The sequence below is a fragment of the Callorhinus ursinus genome, unplaced genomic scaffold (assembly GCF_003265705.2).
Source record: "Callorhinus ursinus isolate GAN/ISIS: 27379988/994484 unplaced genomic scaffold, GSC_fseal_2.0 scaffold4, whole genome shotgun sequence".
Taxonomy (NCBI): Eukaryota; Metazoa; Chordata; class Mammalia; order Carnivora; family Otariidae; genus Callorhinus; species Callorhinus ursinus.
In genome coordinates this window covers 66,575,069-66,602,285 of record NW_027397066.1, presented here as the reverse complement: position 1 = coordinate 66,602,285, position 27,217 = coordinate 66,575,069, and the positions used below count along the sequence as shown (strand labels likewise).

Here is a 27,217-nt window from a genome sequence, read left to right as displayed (position 1 = left end):
CACACACACACACACACACACACACACACACACACACACACACACACTCTACTCTAAAACCTGCCTGTTGTAGCTGTCATGTAGGTCCCAGTTTGTTTTTCACCACTGACTGGAAACAAAGATGTATTATGAACACCACTGGCTATGTTTGGAGGCCACCTGGTAAATTTCCGTTTTGGAACGTTAAGCAGCTGAACTAGGGGACAGTATGACCACAGTGGTGTCTGGTCAGAAGCGCACATCTGTTTGCATGCAGCCAGGCTGGGGGAAAGCCCATCAGTGATTCTGGCCTCAGATCTGCTGAGTAGGACAAGCTAGATGCCCTTTACATTTAGCTTTCATCTTGCTAACCAGTGGAAATGATGTGGGCCTCAGAAGACATGTTCCCCTCTTGCCATCTTAGAGGATGGGATTCAAGAATTTATTTTGAACATAAAAGGAAGCTGGGGAGAAGTAGTTCTGATGAAGCGGGTTGCTTCATAATCTGCTTCAGTGGAGCTTTTGAGATTGATTACCTTTGCTCAAGTCCGAGATAATACTCAGAGGCTGTGCTTATGGAGAAAAATCACCGCACGATCAATTTCAATTTCCACAGTCTCAGCAGGGACTCTGTTTAGAGACGTTATCTATGATGGAGAGTGAAGTATTAAAGGTACAAGACACAGGGCGCATTTTGGCAAGGGCATGGTGACACTGTGGTGTGACTGGTTGATGTGTGCTAATAAGAACAAAGAGAAGAAGAGCGATGGAAAGATGTGGAACTGACCGGAGTACTAGACGAATCTTCCTCTTTTGTGGAGTTTCTCCTGACATGGGGCGGATGGCAGAAGCTGGGTGGTTTTGATTTAGGAGGATAGGAATGTTTTAAAAAGGGGCGCCTGGGTGGCTCAGCCATTAAGCGTCTGCCCTCGGCTCAGGTCATGATCCCAGGGTCCTGGGATTGAGACCCACATTGGGCTCCCTGCTTGGCGGGAAGCCTGCTTCTCCCTCTCCCACTCCCCCTGCTTGTGTTCCTGCTCTTGCTAACCATCTCTCTGTCAAATAAATAAATAAATAAAATTTAAAAAAAAAGAAATGTTTTTAAAAATCTGTTTACCCCATATGAAAAAAGACAAACTTGTTTATTATAAAAATTTAGAAAATGCAGGCAAACTAAAAGAAAAATTTTAAAAATCACCCACCATCTCACATCCTAGAGAGAACCAATCTAAACAGGTTGGCTTACATCCTTTATTTTTCCTATGCTTACGCACACATTTTTATTAAAATTATACTTAGTATTTTTGAAAACTACTTTTCACTCGACTGCACTTTCCCTTTCATCTCTCCATGTCTATATTACAATATCCTTTTGTTAATTCGTTTTTAATTCGGAACCAACAGATGCTTTTGTTAAAAACTTCAGAGTATAGGGTAAAATGTAAAAGTAGTTCTCCTCATCTCCTACCTCCCTCCCCTGAGGTAACCCTAAGACTTTTTTCTTAATATTCTCTCCCGAAACTTTTTCTGTGACACACACACACACACACACACACAAGCGCGCGCGCGTGTAGTGTTCAGTTACTATATCACAAAGTACTCAATGAAATCCTGTTATGTGGAAATTCAGGGTTTTTCCAGTTTTCACTGCAGTGAGCATCTATGTGGTTAAATCTCTGCACACAACCATGATGATTTCCTTAAGATAAATTCTAGAAAACAGATCGCTACACTGAAAGCACAATTTTAATGTTTTTGATATGTGCGGCCCATTGCCATTCACATGGTTTGTGACAATTTCACACTCTCACTAGTAAGCAACACTGAATTTTTTAAATTTTTTATTATTTTTAACACTGAAGTTTTAAAAACTTTTAATAACACAATATAGAAAAGTGGACAAGCCATGAGCTAGACCTGCACTGTTCAATATGGTCGTCACTAATCACACATAGCTACTGAGTACTTGAGATGTGGCTAGTCTGAATTGAGGTCTGCTAGAAGTGTCAAAGACACACACAATTTCAAAGAATTGGTACCAAAAATAACATACAATATCTCATTAATAATTGTATGCTAATAATATATTGAAATGATATTTTGGATATATTAAGTAAAATATATTATTAAAATTAATTTTACTTTTTTCTTCTCACTTCTTTTAATGTGGCTACCAGGAAAGTGTGCTTGCATTATATTTCTCTTGGACAGCACAGAGTAGAACATGGTCTGGCTCCTCAGATAATAAAACCTACCATGTGAGCTACATACACCTGATTTGGTCTCTTCCTCTGTCTGTTCCTCTCCTGTGCCACACCCCCAAGCCCCCTGTGCCTCAGTTATACCCCGGGCTCTTAGAACTAACTAACATAGTACTTTTCACCACTCCAGTTCTTTGCCAGAGGGGCGCCTGGGTGGCTCAGTCAGTTAAGCGTCTGCCTTTGGTTCAGGTCATAATCCTGGGGTCCTAGGTTTGAGCCCCATGTCGGGCTCCCTGCTCAGCAGGGAGTCTGCTTCTACCTCTCCCTCTGCTCCCGCTGCTCCTACTCTCTTGCTTGCTCTATCTCTATCTCAAATCAATAAATAAAATCTTTAAAAAAAATCTTTTCCAAGAATGATCAATAAACTCAATAAAAGTGAGTGTCCACTTTTGAAGGTAATGGGGTTGCATGTTATGATTGTGATCTCCCAGAACTGTTAGGTATAAACTCTGAGTCGCAAATGGAATCATTTGTCAACAGATTTGTGAGAGCATTTAAGTATTTGGGCTTCAGAAATTGCTGCGGAGTTTAGTATCATGCCCCTTCCAAACTGTGCACACAGGGCACAGAGCAGACAGAATACGCGTATTTAAGAGTCAGTTCATTGATGGAAGTTCGCCATCTCTCTGTGCCTCAGTTTTTTCTTTCCCATGAGGCGAGGATGATGGAGTGGTGCACACAATCAGTTCCAGACAAGAGGAGTCAGCACTTTGTAAACACTGGGAGGAAAAGAGATTGGCAGGAGATTGCTGGGGCTGTTTCCTCTTACTCCCCACCTCCTGAGGTTTGCTTAGCCCCCTGGCCCTTCTCATCAGCCCCTCCACTCATCCTTTCACACATACCGGCTGTACCAAACACACCCTAAGTACACACAGCTTTTCATCAAAGACAAATGCCGTTCACAGGTTGGCTCCCACTCACGGTCACTCCAGGATAGATGCAAAATGCAGATAAATCGGAAGAAAAAGGCCCTTGGGTGAGCATGTGAATCTTGCTCTCTTCTGCCCTGCTGTCGGCTTATATCTCGTTTTTGAGTCACGTTTTCACTGGACTCAGCTTTAGCATTAAAAACAAAAAAACGGAAAAATAACAGAAGATTTTTAAAAATATATCTTAAAGTATTGGGGGCTCGATTACATGCTCGACCATTTGAAAAGTTGCCCAAACCCTTGCTTCATCCTGCTGTCGCAGTCCGAGTAGCTTCTGTTGGGAAGGTATCCAGGTAAGAGAGATTAAAGCAAACAAACATCTCTGTTCCAACCTGTCTTCATCATCATTCTTTTGTTGTGGTTGCATTAAGCTGAATTGTGTGAGAACAATGTTGCCAGTCCCTGGGAACCCTCTACTTAGAGTTTTTATAAAACTGCCTTGTGATAAAGAACCAATATAACCTTTTAACAAGGAAAATGAGAGTTCTCTATAAAAGACTCTCCGCCTCTAAATTTGGAGAAGGAGGGAAATACCTTGTTGGAAAGAGAGTGAACTAAGAACTGAAGGAGGGCTGTCTGTTTTCCATTACTTTGTGACCCACCCAACGAACTGGAGTAAAAGTCTGCTGAGCCTTAATTTTGCCCTCTGTGAACTGGGGACAGAGTATCCCCCTTTCCTCCTGTGTTCACGTGGGCATTGCAATACACGAGTGCAAAAGGAATAAATTATTCTTTGGGCTGCAGTGGTCTTGACCACTTTCTAACTCCAGATTCTGTGATTATAAATAATAAATACTTTTGCTCTTTCCAACCACCATGTTTAAATACTCTGGTAAAACCTAAAGACCCTCTTATCTCAGTAAGCCAGGCTATCATTTTTGCCTCGCACAGACTACTAAGAACCTCTTTTCTTTTTTTATATTCAAAGCTGAGCATATAACTCTTCAGGTCTGTCTACCTCCCCTCTGTCTGTTCTATTCCCCAAGGGTGAAGCAAACTGAGCAGTTTTCAGTGGTGCTGTTAATAAACAGCATTGGATCAAGAGTTGAGTAGCTCTTCCAGCAGCAATTGGATGAGCCCAAGAAACCAAAAACTCAGTGAACCCCCTTTGGATTAAAGAAACTGTTAGAATTTTGAGAATAAAACTTCTCATCAGCAGGATGAAGCCAGTATCTGTGAACTGGCAGATTGCTAGTGAAAACATGAATAAGGCCTGAGGAGTGTAGTATAAAACATTATGACCTTTTTTTTTTTAAAAAAAGGGCTTATGCACTATATAAATTTATTTCTATTTTCAGACTACTTTTCCTATCAAAAACACTACTTCCCAGTGTAGTTTGCCTACTCGAAGTTTTGAAAGCATTACCAAAGAAAAACAAAACTGAGTCTAAACTAAAAGTCTAGCGCTCTCACTGGCCCTTGACTATAGATAAGGTTTCATTAATACTATCAGCCTAAATGCCATTGGTTCTTGACCTTGATAGCTCACCCAGGACCTCCGGTCATTTGATACCCCCCCCCTTTGTCTCCCATCATGAGAGGATCAATAGGATGTGTCCACCCTGTGTACCTGAGCCCCACCCTGGCTGTGGGTTTGGTAGAATCTGCTAGACAATGCTTCTCCTTCCTCGGGCACCAGAGTCTCTCTTGAGATTTCAGTAAGCATGGCCTGTCCCTGAGGCATTTCTGCTTCTATGGCCAGGCCAAGTCCCTCAGATTCCTCAGGGAGCCAAAGTGACCTCCCCTCCCTCCTTGTGACACACTATTAGAGCAGTCCTCAAACAGTATTATTTGTGTCTTGGTATTTGCAGAGATTTGATGAATAACTCTTTGGGTTTTTACTTAACGGGCTTCCTGTTCTCTGTAAGTTGCATATGAAGGCCATTGAAGAATGAGAGGCCAGAGAGAGTCAGGCCAAGCACCAACCTTCTTTCATACTCAAGGTTGCCCCTCTCCTCTGAAAACCAAGACGTCATCTTGAGACTGGATCCCCCTTTTCTTGACATGAATCATCTCCCAGGAGACTTCCGTAGCCTCCACCAGAACTTTCAGGTTCCCCCTCTCGTTCACTCAACAAGCCTGAACCTCCTGCAAGGGGCACATCCCAAACACAAGCTCATATCCCTACTAAGGAAGGATTTCCTCTTGTTTTCAAGGAGACCATCCCAGACCAACGCAGGGATTGAACTTGAGGTGAAGACATTGTGGGTTGATTGTAGGAGCAAAGTGGAGGTCAGTGGTGAGGATGGTGGGGGATGTGTCCAGGGGGAGGCTGAGAAGCTTTCAAGAAGCTTTCAAGAAGACGCCAGGGTGCTTTGTCTCTTCACTCAGGGTCTGTGTTCTCTCTGCAGAATGACATCTTTGAGTGGGCCAGGGACCACCGAGTCCACCACAAGTACTCAGAGACTGATGCTGATCCTCACAATGCCCGCCGGGGCTTCTTCTTCTCCCACATCGGCTGGCTGTTTGTTCGCAAACATCGTGATGTCATCGAGAAGGGGAGCAAGCTTGACTTCACTGACCTGCTGGCTGATCCTGTGGTCCGATTCCAGAGAAGGTAAGTGAATAGACACCATAGAGTTGTCCCTCGGGGGACACGACCAAGAGACAGAGCACAGTGGGGTGCAATAATACCCCCAAGTAGTTCTCCTCATAACACTTACCCTTCTTGTTAGGATTTACCTCTGTTTATTCATTTCCTTGTGCTCATTAAGTCCTCCCTGTTTACACATTTGTTTTTAATTTTAATTTTAAATCGAAATGGATTTCCTTTAAGCCCAATGTCATTTCCCTCAGACCAATCCGCACGACTGACTTTATGGAATCTGTTTCTGGTAGTCCCCCATTCCCGCATCTGTGTTTCCCTGGGGTGGCAGGGAGGGCCGGGAGGACTTGCTTTATTTTAGCGAAACTTGACTCCAACAGCATTGGACTCTCTCCAGGTAGCCTGCTTTCTTCTCCTGGAATTCTCCTGTAGTGACGGCTCCCCTCCCCTGACTCCTGAAATGTTACACCAGTAGGTTTCTGTGCAGAGAAAATGGGACCGTGTAACAGAGAGCCTCAAAGTGCTGGTGTGCACTAATGGTGTCAGCTGAGCATGTTCAGCTGGTCAGCATTTGCAGGGTGGATCTACTTTCAAAAGGCACATGGAGAAAATTGCCTGTAATTGTGCTGGCAAACAGAGACTGGCTATCTTTCACCTTTTAACCAGAAAGCTGGCACAGACTGTATCCATGTTGGTCTGGCTCTGCAAAGTGGGCCACTATGAGAGCATTTATAAATGGGCTTTTTGCCCCCAAAGTAACGGATTTATGTGCAAAGAGAGAGACAATTTATGGATTGCACTCTGGTTAGAGCCTTGAGATAATACGGTGAAAAAGTGGTTACCAGAGACCATCTCCACTGACAAGCAGGAGTCATTTGAGGACTTACCCGAATAGAAACTCCTGAAAATAGAAATGGAGGCCGCACCTTTGTCTGACACAAATGATTCTTGCATGAAAGGAAGTATGGCTTCTAATTGTGCTCGCGCTCCCCTTGGCCTCTCTCCTTACATTGGAGTGGGCAGCAACGCATGGCGACAAAATGGCGGATGTGGAGACAGACTGCCTAGGATCAACCTCTGTGGCTCCTCCATGTGCTAGCAAAAGATCTGACCGCTCTTGACCACTGTCTCCTGCAGTTCTTATGAGGACATAATGACGCAAAATGTATGGGAAACGCCTGGCACACAGTTAAGAGCTTAGATCAGTGATTATTATTATTACACAGGCCAGAGGATTCAGTGGGTTTCCATCCCCTGCTTCTGTTGTTTTCTCCCAAGGGTCTTTGAGTGTCTCAACACAGCTATTTCAGGTGGACACGCCGGTAGTTTTATAGCAGAAAATAACAGGATGTTTTCAATTAACAATAAAATGATTTGTTCATTTTGATTTTTCGCCATGAGCATAAAATATTAAGTCATTAAAAGAAAATCTGCAAAATTCAGAAAAGTAGGAAGAACATAATTCAGTCCTAACACATAAACACAGTCACTATTAATAATCTGTAATATATCTTTCCATGTTTTATCCATATATTTGATATATTTTGCATGATGACAGTCATACTGCATATGTAATTTTATGTCTTGTCTTTTAACTTCCGATTATCTTGGAGGCACCATTGTTGAAGGGCTGTGTGAGTTCACTAGTTAGTGTCACAGTTTATTTAACCATCACTCTGCAACTGAATATGTATGTCATTTCCAATTCTGTCATATAAATGATGTTGCTATATAATTAGTAATGCTTTGGGACAATCAGGCCTTAGATTAATCTGAAGAGCTCAGATGAGAAGGCAAAAGATCTTCTATTTTATTAATGAGAACTGAGCTGAGTATAATAGTCTGGGTTTCTCTCATCACAAAAATGGAAGACTTTTTTTTTCCATCTTTTTCCTTAAAAAAAAAAAAATGTGGTAATCTGATTCTTTAGGTGTGTACTCATGGTACACATGTCCAAAGACTATTTCTAAATATGGGCAGAAGAACAAAGACTCTTCTAGCACATTCCCTGAATAGTTATCTGAGAACATCTTTCATCACCAGCCCAGTGACCTAAAGGGGTTGTAGCTATCATAAACCATCCATTCACATCATCATTTCATATATGTCATTGAGCTCCTGCTAAGAATTGGTGCTGAAGATACAACCTTAAAGATTGATGTCTGTACCCCCTCAATTTGCAGACCAGCAGGGAACCCACAGATAAATTTACAAACAATTATACCCTAGTGAGAATAGTGCTATAATAGGGTACTATAGGGCACCCTGGGGACACAGTGCAGGCTGGTGAGGGTGAGGGAAGGCCTATGGAAGGAACTAGCTTCCAAGCCGAGACCTGAAAGATGATAAGATGAAGATGGGGAAAAGGATATTTAATATATCTGTCAATACATAGAACCACATAGAACCATTGAACTTTAGAGTAGGGAGGGACCTTATAAATCATTTAGCTCATGCCTTCCATTTTTCCTATGGGAAAATGAATAAACAAAATGTAGATAGAAAGTTGGAGATAGAAGCACTGTCTTGGGTCTTTTGGGGCTGCTATAACAAAAATACTGTAGACTAGGTAGCATAGACAACAAACATTTATTTCTCACAGTTTTGGAGGCTGGGAAGTCCAAGATCAAGGTGTCACAGATTTGGTGTCTGGTCAGAGCTCTCTTCCTGGTTCATAAACAGTCATCTTCTTGCTGTTCCTACACAGCAAAGGGGAAGGAGCTTCTCTGGGGTCTCCTTTGTAAGGGCACTAATCCTGTTTGTGAGGCCTCCACCCTCATGCCCTAATCACCTCCCAAAGGCCCCACCTCCTAATACCATTGCATTGGGGATTAGGTTTCAACATATGAATTTGGGGGGGACACAAACATTTACCCTGTGGTGACCACCTACATCTCAAATTCTTTGCTCAATGTTCTTTTGATTATACCTTGCTGTTTGAAAGGGGTTACAGCGGTTCTCTGAAGTGTGGGTGAGTACTCATGTTCTTTGGTAATTATCCAGCCTGGAGAACACAGAGAACCATAATCCAAAATAAGGCTTAAAATCACTGCAGGGATCACTAAAGGAGAGAGCTTCCAGAATACACAGACATAGTGCAACAGTTTGGATATTTTCATGTCCATGAAACCAACTTTATTGGTCCTGCCAGTCAGGCCATGTGGAGGCCACAGATTCCTTAAAGATTGAGTCCTTGCATTTGGGGTGTGAGTTGGGCTAGGGGTGGACCCTGTCATTGGCAGCACTGCCACATGAAGTCTCAGTCCTTGCTACCCTCAGCTGAGTGGGAGACTCCCTGAGTAACAGAGGCCCAGTCCTGGGTCACTTCAGTGGCATACCTTATAGAGTTCTTCCCCTAGTCAGAATCTCCACCTGCTCCTATGTGGTTCTCTGAGGGCACCAGGCCCTGTTCCAGTTTCGGTGCCCTGGGTTTGCAGCCGATTCACTAATGTTAGTGCTGATCCAGCATGAATATTGCAGTTGGTTGATAAATTTGTTCTTAGCCATCCTCATGACAACTTACCAAAGAAAAACTTGCCAGGGGTGCCTGGGTGGCTCAGTCGGTTAAGGGTCTGACTCTTGATCTCAGCTCAGGTCTTGATCTCAGGGCCATGAATTCGAGCCCCATGGTGGGCTCCATGCTGGGTGTGGAGTCTACTTTAAAAAAAAAAAAAAAAAAAAAAAGGCTTGCCAGAGATCCAGGCTTGATCAAATTTCCATTATACAGCATAATAAAAGAGAGAAGATAGTGGCTTTAAAGATAACAGGAAAACAACACAATTCAAGCTATAGTTCTAGACTTTTCCTCTTAAAGATAATTTTACCAAGACTGTTATAACAAATAGTTAACTGGACAACTTCAAGTTTTGCTCTCCTGTCAAGTTGTGAATGACAAAAAGGCAGGCGGTAGGAGGTGAGAGGGAGAGAAGCTAATGGTATCACAGTTAGACTTTGGTGACTGAGCCCTGCCCTAGGTCCTATCCTACAAGGGCTGTACTTTTCCCCATGGGGTAAGGGGATCACAGGGCAAAGGCACATACCACCTGGAATCTTCTCTCACTTCACTTCTCCCATGCCTCAGGGTCAGAGGAACCTGGAATTCCCTGCCCAAATGGCTCTGAGCCTACTTCCAGAGCCTACACCAGCCTCTCCAGGGCTCTGTCCTCCTGGTGGGAGGTGTGTGTACCCTAGTCCTGAAGAGTGGCCAACATGCATTGTTAGCCTGAGGATGAGCTTAGAAGCATGAGCTTGGCTGTCCACAGAGAGAGGGCAGAGCTCAGGGTGGAAAGAGAAATGGGTAGACCACAGGCTAGAGCCTCCACCTCTGCTCTTGGTCTGAGCCCTGTGAATGTTGGGGTGAGCCTAGAAGGGGGCCACTCATAAAGTTGGCAGTGGGGCTGTCATTTAGGAGTTGTGTTTGGCCCAAGCAGAATAGAAGTTTATTTCCCTTACATATAAAAGAACTGTGAAGGCCCAGGTTATGACAGCATCACAAGGTCAGTCGAGAACCGGATTCTTTTATCTTCTGCTCCATCAACCTTAGCATATGACTTTCATTTTTCATTTTAAGGTCCAAGGTAATCACTAGAGCTCCAACCAAAAGGAAGGTGGGGGTGAGGGTGGGGGGTAACACTGCTCACTTGAGTCAGTTACCTATAAAGAGCTTTCCCAGGAGACACATAGAGCCTATCCACACACCTCACATTAACCATGTCTGCATTCAAGGGAAACTGGGAAATGTAGTCTCTTGGCTGATGCATTACACCCTTGCATAAAATCCTGGTTTTTTTCCTATGGAAGAAAGTGTGAACTGATATGGGGTAAGCAATTAGCAGTGTCTCCCATAGTTAATTAATTACTTAAGCAAAATGACTGGCCATCACAAGTTACTCAGTCTGATGTTTTCTCATTATAAAGCAAGTGAGTGGCCTTTCTGCCACCATTTTGTGAGCAGAAATTGGAATCTCACATCATTTTTCCGAGATGGCAGAATGAGGATAAAATCCAGAGGCTGTTCCTCCTAATGCTTTGCTTATCCCATTGATTCCCCTATTAGATAAGAAATTTCCTTAGAAGAAGCATGCAGACACTGTCATCTGCATTTTCAAAGTAATTGACAAGGGTGCTAGTCTAGTCCAGACACATGAAAACAAGGTCCTTGCCTCACTGCCATGGTGATGGGATAAGCTAAGAGAAGATGGATGGAATGATCCAGAAGAGTGAAGCACTTCTGTTTTGGTGCCCTGGGAAGGTATGAAAATGTATAAATTTTGCCATTCCAATAAGATTGACACTTGAATGGCTAGGATCTATTTGAGGCCTACTTCACTTCAGTTTCTCCCCTAGTCTGTTATCATTAGTCTTTTTTTTTCCTTCAGTGATGAACATCACTTCTCTCAGTGATACCCTCCTTTTTGTGACTTTATGTCAATCCTATGTCTAAACCTACATGTATTTCTGTGTTAATGACATCAAATAGCCAGGCCAGAGCAGTCAGACAGGTCTACAATTGACTCATCTTCACTTCTCCATTTTGCCCCCTCATCTTCCATGAGGGGGATCCCCTAGGGAGTGGGATGAGTCATCTGGGAATTTACAACCAACATGACCCCAACTCTGCTGACCAAATCCATTGCTCTTCGATCAGAGTTCCATGTGGGGCTCCCAGGGAGTCTCTATTCTGAATCCATTTTCCTTGGAGACCTACCCTATTGGTTGCTAAGTTGATAGAACAATTCTTGTCTAGGTAATAGTGGCTTTGAGTGGCTGAGTACACTCAAGGCCTTGGTTGGTTAGTTGTATTTTGTGGAAAACTCTACGGAAATAACTTCCAAATGAGAGACTCTGGATGATGAGATATTCAAACATCTAGACTTGTGAGTGAGATCTGGGGACAGACAAGGAGGCAGTGCCACCCGCTGCTGCTTCTACGGAAATAATCCCCAAATGAGAGACCCTGGATGATGAGATATTTAAACATCTAGACTTGTGAACGAGATCTGGGGACAGACAAGGGTGGCAGTGCCACCCTCTGCTACTTCCTTGCTCATCAATTACCCTTGGTTTGACCACTGCCTGTTTCACTCGGGTCTTTGATGGTCCTGCCACAGCAAAACCAAACTGGCCCCAGGGTAAGCATCACTTGTTTATGCTATATGCAGACCCCAGCTCTTTGGCGTATTCTGCCACCTCACACCTTAATAATGCAAGCCATGAGGCATGTGGCATTTCTCAGGGGATTCAGCTTCCTTCCCTTTTCTGCATATATCACTTTTCATCCAACAACTATATTTTGAGCACCCACTATATACCAGGAATTGTTCTAGGTGCTGGGGATGGGACAGTCAACAGGAGAATCAGATTCTGGAGGACACTTGCTCTCTCTTTCTAGAGATCCCCCTCTTTGGGTTTGGGAATATGAGAGAGGAAGCCCTACCATGCATCTGCCCTCTGCCTGACTGGGCCTCTCTCTCCACAGACAGACACTTTCTGCTCCCCTTTCCATCTCTCCTGTTACTCAGTCTGTCCCATGAATCTGTTTGGGTTCACTCTTTCTTGTCTATTTGCTTCTTTCTGTTCCCACAGTCTTTGTTTCTTCACCTGCCGAAGGGCTTTGTTCCTTCATTTGTGCCCTTCTCTGCATGGAGACATTTTCCCTCATTAGTCACACTGTGTTCTCCAAGCTAGGATGTTCTTCCTTTTGCACAGTTTTATTAGAGAATAAAAGCCATTTAGCCGATTGCTCAGGCAGACTTTTTCTTCTTTTTGTGGGGGGAGATGAGGATTTTTTTGTCCTCTTGTATTCTCTCCTCATGTCATCATCTTGCTCTGATTTAGTCTTTCCATATGTTCCCTGTGTATGTAAATATTCCCTCTCCTTGAATCTCGTCTTCCATTTCTGAGGGGCAGTCTATCTTTGGTTAACAGCCTGAGTCCTGGAATCTTCTCTCCCATTCTGCCCTCACCTCAAATCTTTGCATCTTATCCTGGTGCTGTAAATGTTTTGAAGATGAAATCATTTTTTCTTTGAATAGTTGTCCCTGCATCCAGCTCTAGTTATCAAAAGTTAAAATTCTGAATCTCTAAGTTCCAAGGATATGATGAAATCAGCTAAAGAAGCATGAACTATGTTTAATTAGATTTCTTTTATTAAATGTCAATGGAAGAGGTAGAACACCCCTTACTCTTCTTAAACCTTTGGCTTTCCTAAAGCGACTGATTGCTATAGCCAGAGAGCTGAACTGTACTCTGGGATACAAGAAAGAGATGATTCAATATTGAGGTTGCCGCATCAACACCAACATTTCCCTATTTTAGTGGTTAAAAATTTGGGCGAGGGAGAAACCAGTGTGGCATATAATTCAACAGCTCATTTTGACTTTTTAAAAATTTCCAAGTCGAAATGTTATTTGTTTGCCTCTGTAAGAGGTACTTTTCCTATGAGAACTTTGTGAGCATTTGCCAATTTGCCCCTCTCCCTCTCTTCCTCCCTCCCATCACCCCACCCCCACCCTGTTCCGGGTGCATAAAAATACATCAACTGCATTAACAGTCCTTTTTCTTTCCCCACACTGACCATTTCATGTCTATGTGAAATTCCCCTGGCAAGATGAGGAGACGGTTTCTCAAATGTCTGGAATCTCAATACTTCACTGACTAGCATGTCAGACATATTAATTAACAGGTGTCAGTGGATTCTGGAACTGCTGCTTGTAAAGTATTATCGTAGCTTCATTGTTGATGGCAGTGAAGGCTTCTTCATATATCTTCAATACACTTCAGTAGCCGATAATAGCTGCCATTTATTAGCTGCCTATTTTGTACTTACTTCGTGTCTTTTCACACATTATCTCTGATCCTTACAATAACTCTATCATGTAGATGATGGTATCTGGATTCTGGACTTGAATTCTAAATATTCTGGCTCCCTATGGCCTCAATTAACCATCAAAAAGGAATAGCAGATGTTTGCACTAAATTATTCTTTCTCTAGTAAAATACTACTTTACTACCACAGCTGAGAAGAAACTCAGCTAAGTTTTAATGTAAAAATTAAGTAATTATATAGAAGTCAAAACAAGATTAAATTTTATGAAAGACATTTTGGTACAAGTAAAAGTTCTCAGTAATACTTAGATACCATCAATTCTTGGCTCTATTTCTTGACCACATAGAGAATCATCTTCTGATATTTTCTTGGCATAAACAGCCCTTCAGTCATGTATGTGGCTCCAGCTCCAAGGCTTCATCCAGTAGAGAGAGCATCAATAACTCTTATAAGAGGCTTATATTTAATACTTATTTATTCTCTTAAAAGTTAGATGTATTACCAATGGCTTATGCCATCAGAAAAGAAAGCCCTTTTTGCCTTTTCATTTTCTCTCTTTTTACCAGAACGGCAAAAAGGTGGAGAAAACTTTTCATAGCAGAAGATTTTTTTTCTAGTTATTATTTCTTCCAACAATTACCTTATAAAATTTTTCTAACCTCACAGCTCTTGGGATCCATACATCATCTTTAAAAAATATTTAAGACAGAACATAAGAATAAAATTCTACTTGGGGCTCCTGGGTGGCTCAGTATTAAGTGTCTGCCTTCGGCTCAGGTCATGATCCCGGGGTCCTGGGATCGAGTCCCGCATCAGGCTCCCTGCTCCACGGGAAGCCTGTTTCTCCCTCTCCCGCTTCCCCTGCTTGTGTTCCCTCTCTCACTATGTCTCTCTCTGTCAAATAAATAAATCTTTAAAAAAAAAAAAGAATGAAATTCTACTTTTAGTGCAAAATGTAGTAAAAGTTCACTGCAGAAAATTTAGCAAATGCAAATAAACTTTATAAAGGATGAAATAGTCTATAATCCACTTAGAAAAAAATCAGTTAAAATTTGGTTGTTTATTCTTCTAAAGTTTTTTTAATGAATCATGCTCTGCTTTCTTTTTGCAAAACTTTACTCATACCCTCCATACTATTTAAGAGTAATTAAAATAACAGGGGTGGTTGGGTGACTCAGTTGGTTAAGCATCCAACTCTTGATTTTGGCTCAAGTCATGATCTCAGAGTCATGGGATTGATCCCTGCATCAGGCTCCACACTCAGCATGGAGTCTGCTTGTCCCTCTCCCTCTGCTCTTCCCACTCATCCCCATTCACACTGTCTCTCAAATAAATAAACAAAATCTTTAAAAAAAAACAAAAGGTAATTAAAATAAGAAGAATCTATTTAATATTTGCCTTTTTTAAAAGAGTTTTTTTTTAAGATTTTATTTATTTATTTAACACAGAAGGAGAGAGCACATGTGAGAGCACAAGCAGGGGAGCAGCAGGCAGAAGGATAAAGAAGCAGGCTCCCTGCTGAGCAAGGAGCAGGATGTGGGACTCTGATCCCAGAACTCCGGGATCACAACCAGAGCCGAAGGCAGATGCTTAACCGACCAAGCCACCCAGTCGGCCCTAAAATTTGCCTTCTTTATTTCACTTCTAGACTCTTTGTTTTCTATGTGTGTGTGTGTATCCCAATTTCCATTTGATACCATCCTTCTGCCTGAAGAACTGCCTTTAACAATTCTTGTAGCACAGGCTTTTTAGCAATAAATTCTCAACTTTTGTTTGTCTGAAGGTCTTTGTGTTATCTTCATTTTTGAAAGGTATTTTTACTGGACATAAAATTCTGGATTGGCAAGTCTTTTTCTTACAGATTTAAAAGATGTCAGTCCCTTGCCTTATGCTTTGCATAGTCTCTGAGAAGTCTGCTGTGATTCTTATTATTATTCCTCTGCATGTAATGTTTCTTTTTTCTCACTGTCTTCAAGATTTCTTCTTTATCTTTGCTTTTCAGCAGTTTGACTCTGGATGTGTTTAGGGATTTTTGTTTTGTTTTGTTTTAGTTTGTTGGTTTTGGGAGGAAGCAGTTATCCTGCTCGAGATTCTTTGTGCTTCTTCGAACCAAGACTGTTGTCTTTCATTAATTTTGGGAAATTTTTGGTCATTATTTTTGGCCTTGTTTTCTCTCTCTTTTCTTTTTCAGGAACTCTAATTACACCTATGTTATACCATTTGATATTTTTCCACAGCTCTTGGAGGTGCTGTTCTATTTAATTCATCCCTTTTTAACTTATATTTCCGTTTGAATAATTTCATTAACATGTATTCAAGTTCATTAATTCTTTCCTTATGTTTTGTCTGCCAATGAATTCATCAAAGGAATTCTATATCTCCGATACTGTTTTTTAAGTAGAGCATTTGCATTTGACACTTTTATACCTTCTGTCTATCTGATATCTCCCATCTGTTCATGCATATTGCCCACCTTTTTCATTAGATCTCTTTAACATGTTAGTTATAGTAAACTCCCAATAGTTGCAACAGCTGAATCATCTTTGAGTCTGGTTCTATTAATTGCTTTATCTCTTGACAATGGTATTTTTTGTTTTTGTCTTTTTTTTTTTTTACATTTTTATGTGCTTTGTAATTTTTAATTATATGCAGGACATGTCTAGAAGAACAGAAATACTAAGGTAAGTATAATTTATGCTTGACAATGGCCACACCTATTCTTCTCTCAGGCCATTAGTGAGGTCGGGGAGGGTGGCAGAGGGTGAAGGTTGAGTCAGTCAATCAGGAGTCAAGTTAGATTTGGGTTTAGTGTACCATGGACTTCAGTAGATAGCTGCTGCTATCATATGCTAAGAGTAGACCCTTGAGTACTGGAGAGGATTTCTAAGTATTAATGCCTTACCCTCAGGTTTCAGCTGTCCCTGCATACCTGCACCACAGAGGACATCTCTCTCTATGGCCTCTATCTCAAGTAGAGGGGACTTCTATTATTGCTTCTCTATGCATGTCTTGTTGTAGAGGTTTGGGATTTCTTTGTTGTCCTGGTCCTGTATCAGTCTGAGGCAAGCCCTGTGTGCCTGAACCTTGGGATTAAGGCTTCTTGAGCATTCCTGCCTCTCCCCTAGCAGTAGGAGGTCTCTGCTTTGGAGCAGTGCAGGATCCTGGACACAAACCAGGGGAGAGAAGGTTTTTGCTTCTACCTCTCCCTCAGCGGCAGTGGCTCTGCCTATGTCTGGGAGTGGGGCGAGAGTTTCCTACTCCCCCCTCAGAGACAAGCAGGTTTTGTTTTTCTTATTCTCAGAGAAGAACTGGACTTTTGCCTGGTCCTAGAGGTGGAAGATTTTCTGCCCTCCCCCAGCAGCTTAAGACCTTGGCTTTGCAAGAGAAGTCTCTGGGGAAGAAGCCAAGGCTTTGTGCTTGTCTTTCGGTGGCAGCTGGTCACCTCCTGCATGTCTATATGGTGGAGGGGGGCTCTCTCCAATCTCCTCCTTTGCCTCTGACTTTCTTGTGAACACCCAGTGCAGGTCTATAGAACAGAGCTGGAGGGTGAATGCAAACTCCCTTGTGTCTAAGGCTCTAAGCTCTTCTAAACTGACGCACTAGCCCACGCTTGGCCTTTAAGGATTCATTAAATGTTTAGCTGATTTCTTCTCATCTACTAATGTAGTGGCCACATCTTTCCCTGATGCTCTGCCAAGTGAAGCAGTTCATGGATGGGCCTACCACTCTTTGGAATTCAATTCACTTAGTTGCCTTGTGACCTCATCTCTCTGGTGGGCTCAGGAGAAGTTATTATTTTGTATATTGCCCACCTTTTCTCTTTGTTCTGATGGAAACAATGTTCTCTTGTGACTTTCTACATCCTAAGTAGAAGCAGAACTCTGCCTTCTATTTTCTAGAACCTGCAGTTTTTGCCCAGTGGAATCCTGTGGAATCTTTCCAGTTTTAGTCCCTGCTTAATATTTCATTGTGAGGATGGATCATTATTTCTGATGAATACTGAAGGATTTTCACCTTTTTTTATCATTAAAACAATGCCAAGATGAATAACTTTATACATAAATTTTTGATCATAGCTATGATATTTTCCTTTGGCTAAAATCAGAATAGCTGAGTCAAATAATATGTAAATTTCTCAACTTGTGATATTCATAGCATAATGAATATGTAGATCTTTGATTACTAGTGAGGCTAAATATGTGTTCATATGTGATTTTTTTTTCCCCATTTGCTTTTTAAAAGGGACATACAGTTATTGTCCTCACAAGTCCAAATCCCCCACTGGCTGAGGACAAAGATACCATCTCTTCATCTCCTTCCTCCATTTTTGTTGAAGAAAAAGATCTAAAAGTGAGATGCCAAAGCCCACTTTCCTACCCAGAATTCTCCTGCCTCTCATGGAACAGGAAGGTAGAACAGCCACAAATGAATCTGGTGTCTAGACAGATAAATTAACACATGGAGCATTTACACATTTCTTGTTCATATTCTCCCCAGTGCTCTGAGCTGATATATACTACTCGATAAGTAATAATAGTCATTTTAGTGCTGGTTTGCTTCATGGAAGACTCTCTTTCTGAAGAATCCAGCTACTGCTAAGCTAGAAAGAGAGTAATATAGGAGAAGTTGTTTAAACAAGAGGCATCTGAAGACACAAATGCATATATTTAAAGTAAGAAATAAATTGGTTAGCTGGAAACAAATCCATTAATTACTGTCCAGCTTGTAGTTCTTGCCATGAAATGATTTATGAGGTTAATGTCCTTGTGATAGCTATTTTGTGAACATTTTTGATGAGGCTGAGTCCCTTTCTAAAATTCATGCATATTTGTGAAATTCAAGTACATTTTCCTTGTTACTGATACAAACTGCAAATGGCAATATATTGTGGGGACCCCTTGTCAGTTGACAATTGAAGTGAAAATATTGTCTTTTTTTTTCCCATTTATTCTCCTGAAATCTTTATTTTTTTAATATCTTTTTTTGATGTAGTGTTCCATGATTCATTGTTTGCATATAACACCCAGTGCTCCATTCAGTACATGCCCTCTTTAATACCCATCACCAGGCTAACCCATCCCCCCACCCCGCTCCTCTCTAGAACCCTCAGTTTGTTTCTCAGAGTCCATAGTCTCTCATGGTTCATCTCCCCCTCTGATTTCCCCCTCTTCATTTTTCCCTTCCTACTATCTTCTTTTTTTTTTTTAACATATAATGTATTATTTGTTTCAGAGGTACAGGTCTGTGATTCATCAGTCTTACACAACTCACAGTGCTCACTGTAGCACATACCCTCCCCAATGTCCATCACCCAGCTACCCCATCCCTCCCACCCCCCACCACTCCAGCAACCCTCAGTTTGTTTCCTGAGATTAAGAATTCCTCATATCAGTGAGATCATATGATACATGTCTTTCTCTGATTGACTTATTTCGCTTAGCATAATACCCTCTAGTTCCATCCATGTTGTTGCAAATGGCAAGATTTCTTTTTTTTGATGGCTGCATAATATTCCATGGTATATATACCACATCTTCTTTATCCATTCATCTATTGATGGACATCTTGGCTCTTTCCATAGTTTGGCTATTGTGGACATTGCTGCTATAAACTTTGGGGTGCACGTACCCCTCTGAATCACTACATTTGTATCTTTGGGGTAAATACCCAATAGTGCAATTGCTGGGTCATCTGGTGGCTCTGTTTTCAACTTTTTGAGGAACCTTCATACTGTTTTCCAGAATGGCTATACCAGCTTGCATTCCCACCAACAGTGTAGGAGAGTTCCCCTTTCTCCGCATCCTCGCCAACATCTATCATTTCCTGACTTGTTAATTTTAGCCATTCTGACTGGTGTGAGGTGGTATCTCAGTGATGTTTTGATTGTCTTAAGTAATGAATTTGTTGATGGCTGTTCTATTACCCAGAATGAATATTTAGATTATTCATGTACAGGTTGTCATGTTAGAGCTATTAGGGAGATTTTCCTTTGACATATTTTATTCTAATTTCTCATTGTTCATTTCACCATGTTATATCCTCCTGAATGTGTCATGGAATGAATTAGGTTGAGAGAGATGAGGTTTTGTTATAACCACAATTTACACAGGAGCACTGGAGAAATTACACCCTTCCTAAACAACCCTGGTTAGGATTCTCAGTGGTTTTCTCTACTCTACTCGCTATCAGTACAAAGGATTTCCAGAGACAAGGAAGGGCCCTCAACCAGGAGGCTGCAAGATGTTTTGTAAATTGCATCAAAGATACATATTGAAAAGTAACCCTTCCTGGGGGGTCCTGTTTGACTTTATTATTACTCACTAAAACCACTCTTCAAAGTGGCTCTCCAAGCTGCGTGCCCCTTCTATGCCCCTGGAGATATTTTGAAGGTCAGAAGGGAGACACACAGCAATGGGAATTGGTGATATTATATCAAGTAACACTGGTGGCATTATTTACATTCTCTGTATACTGGGACATTATATAAAGTAATAGTTGTGCATTAAAAAATCAAGCCTTTTTTTAACTGTGTAAAGTGTAGGTAGAATTATAATCTATATTGGCATTGGGTTATTTATTCATTCATTCACTTGGTGGACACAAGCAGGCAGCTATGTATGGAGAGGTAAAACAGCACCTTGGAATCAAAAGAGACCACTTTGGCATTCTCCGGATTTCATTTCCACAGCCATAAAATGGTGATAGTGGTGATATCTATTTTACAGAATTATTGAGTGAATAAATTAGTTAATGTGTGTGAAAGTGTCCATCACAGAGGAGATGTGCAATAAATATTTGTGTAATTAACCACATGTAAAGCTCTATATGGAAGCTATTCCATTTATGAAGACCCGAGTTCTAAAACCCTGTTTATGTGTCAATTTTTTTCCTAAGTTCAAAGTGACTAAGAGAGGTTTAAGTTACCAATTTCCAGATGCATCTACATAAATCAGAACATAAGTGGGCCCTTCAAAGCTTTAAACCAGGAGTACTCTTCTCTTCCTTACGTTCTCTTCAACACTTTCCCCCAAATGTGGATCTCCTATGGCTACAGCACCCTCCTTGGACAACAGATGAGGTTTTGCTGATTTGGATGGGCCCTAAACCCAGCAACTTTGACCCTGGGGAGCCATCCTTACCTTACAGCAGACTCATGAACACTCTTCACCATGCTGAGGCTTAAGTTCACTCATAAACTCCTGGACTTCACCAGGATTAACAAAGTTTAGGCCAAGAGATATCGTTCGTTGCTGCTAATATGCAGCCACAACCCCAAAAGTTGCCTTTTTCATTTAACCAATCCCTGTTCCTTCCTTTTGATCATGATTTGGTCTTTGGCCTTGAGGCTTCTTCCAGCTCTGCCGGGCGCACCCTGCAATAATAGGCATTTGCTCACCGCTTTCAGTTTTGAAAAATTATTTCTACTTTTGTTTCCACATAATCGTGTGCTTCTTTTTTACAGCATTTTAAATGTACTCACTACTTTTACACTTTTCAGACTGATGATGTTACTGATGTTCATAAAAGAGCTCAGAACTGAGCACCAATCCAGCTGACATCCCCCTGACTAAGGAACAATGTGTGGCGGAATGATGGCTTGTGAGTGCTAATACCATCTGCTGGTGGTGGGCGGAGTTGATGCCCTTTTCCACCCAGCTTTGTTTGTACTGCGAACTTCCTTAAACGGAAAAGTTGTAAGTAGAGGCATTTCTCTATTAAGGGAAAGGGAAGATATAAAGAGAAGAAAAGGGATAGTCCTGGCTTTTATTAATCGTATCATTTAATTGGGGAGAAAAGAGGGACGCCTGGGTGGCTCAGTCAGTTAAGCGTCTGACTCTTGATTTTGGCTCAGGTCATGATCTCAAGGTCCTGGGATCGAGCCCTGCATCAGGCTCCCTGCTCCGCGGGGAGCCTGCTTCTCCCTCTCTCTCTCCCTCTGCCCCTCCACCCTGCTTGCACGCTCGCTCTCTCAAATAAATAAATAGACTCTTAAAAAAAAAGATTCTCACTCCCCCTCTACCTCTGCCCATCCCCCTTTCCCAACCCTGCTTGTGCTCTCGCTCTTAAAAAAAAGGGGGGGTAAGAAAAGACACATACTTATAAAATAACCAGAGGCCTCCAAGTCCATATATGAAAGCAGCTGAGGGAATGCACAGTAAAGGAGAGATGGTCCTTGAGGTCCGCGTGAAGTGATGGTTCCTGGTCTTCTCTGACACTCTCATTCTTCTGGGACAGAGTCTATCCCTGTGTTACAACTTCTTTTACAACCTTCAGTCAGGGCTCATAGTTTTCTAAATACAGATCTTGGATGTTTTGTGTTCAGTTTATTCCTAGGCATTCTGTAATTTTTGTGGTTATTGTTGACAGGAATCGCCATGTTTTTATCCCAGTGAGAGGGACAGGGAGTAGATACGCAGACCCCTCAGCTCCCCTCCCTCGCGATCCCAGGTGAACATCAGGAACTGTCAAGGTGCCCAGACTTTTCGCAGTGCCACAGGGTGCTACACCAAGGGCAAAGGGCTCCAGGCGAGAAGCACCAGCAAGATAGCTGACTCAATCAGCCTTAGAAATTAGAAACTCACCTTTCTCCCTCTTTGCTTTTCTCAAAGAAATGCTTCCACAGATTCAGAAAATTAAAAAATAAATGAAGGAAGGAACAGGGGCATAGGCAAATGCTCCCTTCCTGGGGAGGGAACCTCGATGCAAAGGGTGTTCCAAGAGTCAAATTCTTAGTCTAAAATACTGAAATTAGAAAGATGAGAAAGGATGAATTCCCGGTGAAAGAAAAACCAAAGAAATTTCTGTCAGCCCATTGCCTGAGGAAATCCTTGTCAGAAATCAGCTTTGAACTGTCTCCCTGTCCAAGTCACTTATTTCTCCTCACACTGCCTATTTTCATATAAAACAATAACAAATCTGTCACACAGATACAAAGACTCTTAGTGCTGAGATAATGTGTTTTGTCAAAACACGCTCATTGACTCAACTGAAGTGTGCTATCTCTTCTGACATTTGGCTTTCTCTTATAAACCTACTCTTATCTTGTTTTTCATTTTAAAATAGAGAAAAACAATTACTCAGATGTCCTAATTATCAAGAGATTTAGACAAACCCCATAGTATCTAGACATATTTCAAGATAAACGAACAGGCTTTCCAATTCTGTCCAACTAAGAACCTGGAGTTTGAGGATAATGAAAACGTTCATTTACAATTGGAGAGCCAATATTTGTTTTAGGGGATTGAGAAAGCAATGCATCATCTGGAACATAATAACTCATGCTTCGGGGCAAGAATGAGATATGAAGAGTCTCAGAATCCCAGGGGGTGATGGGGGGATTTCTGGATCTTCAAGGCCAAGGGCTTCCAGAGAAAAAGAGGAATAGAAGTGAAGAAAGTCCTTCTCATGGGGGTTGCTCACAAAGAGAGATTTTTGAAACTGGGATGGCTCTATTTAAAATGCAAACATGACTCTTCTTCTCTGTGCTCTGTGTTTGTGCTCATTATTATCTGTACCAAGTACTATCAGGTCAGGAGAAAGGGGAGCAGGGAGACTACGACTTAAGTCATTCAAATTTCCCATTGAAAATTTGGGTCCAAGTTGTCTTGCCAGAAAGGATGACAACCTTGAGACCTGAGGTCCTTCTCCCGCAGTCACCGGCCCGCCCCCTCTGTCACTGTGCATAGCTGTGAGCTCACGCTGCCTGGCGTGCAAATCAGCGAACCATTTACGTTGAGGTGATTTCCCTCAGCTTCTCACTCAGAATCTTTTTGCTCTTGAAAATACAAAATTCTAACAAACTCGGGTGTCTTGATTCAAGCCTGTATCTACTCAGAATAACAACAATCGCTTCTCGTTGTTATTTTTTATTACCTCTATAACATCCTTTATCATGTGAATTTCAGTTCAGTGGGTACTCACTAGGTAGCACTCTGTTCTCTGCCCGTGTAACTCGGATCTCTCAGATCTTTACACATGATGGAATCTGGGCCTCTGAGAAGCTGACTCAGGAACATTTTGTAAATGGCAAGGCTGCAATCTGAGCAAATTCTGTCCAAGTCCAAGCAAAGCCCATGCTTCTTCTAGGAAGCTACGCCGTAGAGGGAATTTTTTTTTTTCAAAATTTTATTCATTTGACAGAGAGAGGCACAGCGAGAGAGGGAACACAAGCAGGGGGAGTGGGAGAGGGAGAAGCAGGCTTCCCGTGGAGCAGGGAGCCCATTGTGGGGCTCGATCCCAGGACCCCGAGATCATGACCTGAGCCGAAGGCAGACGCTTAACGACTGAGCCACCCAGGCGCCCCGTATAGGGAATATTATCTTTCTTCTTCCCCCCACTTCATCCTGTTGCCTACTTCCTCTGTGCGTATGTTTTGTTTTTATTGCAGTTCTGAGTTATTCAGAATAAGAAATGATGCTTACTTGCGTGTGAGCCAGAGTTGCCTCCTGCTTAAAACCTTTTCATGACGTCCCCTGGGGAAAAGTGACGACTGTCTGTTATCTCCCTGGCATGCTGACATTCTGTCCTGGTACTTCGCTCTCTAGGAGCTCCGCCATTCCCCTCACGCTTCGGGCTCTTCTGTGACACCGCCTTTGTTCTCTTATTCCTCTGGCCTAGGTCCCTGCTACTCCAAGTGTGGTTCTGGGACCAGCACTGTCAGTTATCACCTGGAAGCTTGTCAGAAATGTAGGCTTCGAGCCCCACCCCAGGCCCCAAGGGATTCAGATGCGCAGCGATTGTTGGAGAAGCACTGATCTAGAATGTTCTTTTTCACCTAGACAGTTCTTCCTCATTCTTCAAAACTCACATCCGGGAACCTGGGGTCAGCAGTTCAAGGACTCTCTGGGTGGGGGCTCCCTAAGGCCCTTTTAGGAGTTCTGTGAGGTCCTCCCTTTTCTAACTGCACATCATAAGAGATGGGCAATTATGTAAATTGATGCCCTCTTCACACTAGAACCTTTTTTTTGTTTTAGAAAATAATAGTTATTTTTCAAAAAGGTGTTATTTATGTCAACATGTAATAGGTTTATTATTTTAATCAATTCCACATTTCTTTTATAATATTAACAAATGCATTTGTATATTATAGATACTATTTTATATTCTATATTGTATGTAATTTTATATTATTAACATTGATTTTTAACAAATCAATGAAACATGCCTCAGCTTCAATTTCCCCTACAATAAATATTGATAAATGTACCCCCACATAAACAAAAGTTCTTTGGTGCTCTCAATAATATTTAAGATACTGGGGATGCCTGGGTGGCTCAGTTGGTTAAGTGGTTGCCTTGCCCAGCGGGGAGCCTGCTTCTCCCTCTGCCGCTCCCCCTGCTTGTGCTCTCTCTGTCAAATAAATAAACAAAATCTTTAAAAATAATAATAATAATATTTAAAAGACTGTAAAAGGTCCCGAGACCAAAGAGTTTGAGATCCATTGTCCCAGAGTGAGTGAAGTGCCCCTTATCAGGTCTGTAGAACCTTGGGCATATCTCATGTTGCTGCTTATCGTGGTGCATTAAACTGATCCACTTGTATCTCTGTCTCATTATACCATAAACTCCTTGAGGACTATGTCAATGTCCTATTCATCTTTCTGTTTACTGAGACTCATGAGACACCTAGCACCCCCAGAGATACTTTTCGGACTGAGGAGTGTGTTTACTACCCAGTCTGTGGAGCGTGCTGGACAACCCACAACCGAGAGCCAGCTCCTGGGATGATGATTTGTGTAAGATGCTGTCACACCCTGTTGCTGAAGTAAGTGGCACCTGGACACACCCACCAGCCATGGCGTAGTTCCATTTCCTCACAGTATGGCTCAGCAGCCTGGGGTCCTGCCCCCCAGTGTGAGGTGGGAAGTTGCGTGAGCACACGGCCCATTTGTGTGGTGTCTCCTATCCAGGACTCGTGTTGCTTCTGACCCTTAAAGCTATGGCAAGAGGACTACAGAACAAAGATCGAGCAACAAGAGACGCCCTTGGCCGTGTCTGCTGCGAAGTAACCTTGGCCAACTCCAGTGTGAGAAGAGGAAGAAGGAAGCGACTCTTCCCTACAGCAGAATCCTGCCTCAAACCAAATTCTACCACAATTAGCAGTTAGGGACAAAAGCAGCCACGCAACGCATCGGAAGCTTGATGAAGCCTTGCCTGCTGCCCTTTGGGCCATGTCAGTGAGTTCCTTGCAAGCAAGGCATGCTGCAGGAGTACCACCTTCTTGTCAGAATCCAGCAACAGGATTCTGTTAGTGGCTGGGCACAGGAGGGAGCAAAGCCTTCGGTGATGTCACGCTGAGGAATATATGCTGCCGAGAGGTACCTGTATAGTATTTCTAGCCAATGCACACATTTCGACCACTGATTTTACCAGTGAAAATTCATTTCCCTTATCTTAATGACAAACTCTTTGGGGGGGGGTGATTGGAGATAAAAATAGTTGAAGCCTGTAATGGACCTGCTTTATGAACTCACTAGAGTTCGTCAAATGCTAACTAAGCACGCCTGAAATGTGGATTCTAGCCACCTTCATAATCCAGAAGTTCGTGTGGGGGTGGGAGCAATGGGAGCGGGTTGCTGGTGGACACATTCTTCCCGCATCCTCCTCCCAGAGGGAGTGTTCTGAGGCTCAGTCATCCATATGGTCTTTTGGAAGACAGTCCCACCAGGCTGAGATATCAAGCAGTGGCTGGCTCAGTAACACACGGTCCTATCAACTTCCCCACCCTCCCTGCCTCCCACATTCTGCTTCCCTTGGATTGAACTCCTCTTATAAAAGAGTAGCATATAAGCTTTTGTCTTTAAGCCCTGCCTCCTGGGGAACCCAGGATAAGACACTCATCACCATCAAGGAAGGTCACATTTTGCTCCATAAACTGATTAAGAAGGCAGAAAAATGGGTAGTGATTTCCACATACAATTTTTTTTTAAAGTTGGTGCAATTGAACATGCATACCCTCAACTAGTCAGACAACTCAACTCTCTAAAATGATTGTCTTCTTGAGTCTACAACACAGTTGTACTGATGGGATGTTGAATAATGCAGTAACCATAGTTGAGGGGATTTATCAAGGTAGGCTTTCTAGAAGAAATCAATTTGAGCTGAGTTTTGAGGAGCTTTGGAAGGACGGCGCAGCTCGAGTGTAGGAAATGTGCTAGAAAGCATGTGTTGTGCCCAAGGATCACGGCTTTCACGTGTGAAATGAAGAAACTGTGTTTATATCAGCCCATTCATTCTCAACAAAATGGTCAGCCTACCTAATCAATTCAGCTGCAGCAGGTGACACTGGTCATGAAGGAGGCTGAAGTGACTCCATCGACCCCTTTCCTGCACAGACACCAGCTGCCCATGAGTAGTTCATGGTGGATTAGAGTTTGGAACTAAACTTTCTCCCTGGGGTGGGGGTGGAGAGTTGAACTCTTGTCAGTTGGTGACTGTCCTTTCAGCACAAGGTCCACATATATATAAACTAGAATGATCAGGGGAGTGCACACACACACACACACACATACACATACACACACACATACACACACACACACACACACTTCTATCTAGCATCACTGTAATCCTTTTTAATATCTTACTGCCAAAAAAGGTAGGGCAATCTCATTTTTAAAAGTACTATTCTTGGGCACCTGGGTGGCTCAGTCATTAAGCGTCTGCCTTCGGCTCAG

General features: G+C 42.3%; 1 protein-coding gene across 1 annotated transcript in view; it reads left to right on the top strand.

The window, feature by feature from the left end:
• The window catches only part of SCD5 (stearoyl-CoA desaturase 5), a 154,023-nt gene that overhangs the window by 110,371 nt on the left and 16,435 nt on the right, over positions 1-27,217 (top strand). Inside the window, exon 3 of the mRNA XM_025887747.2 lies at positions 5,521-5,726. Coding sequence (XP_025743532.1) covers positions 5,521-5,726 — 206 coding nt within the window. The remainder of the gene's footprint in view (positions 1-5,520; positions 5,727-27,217) is intronic.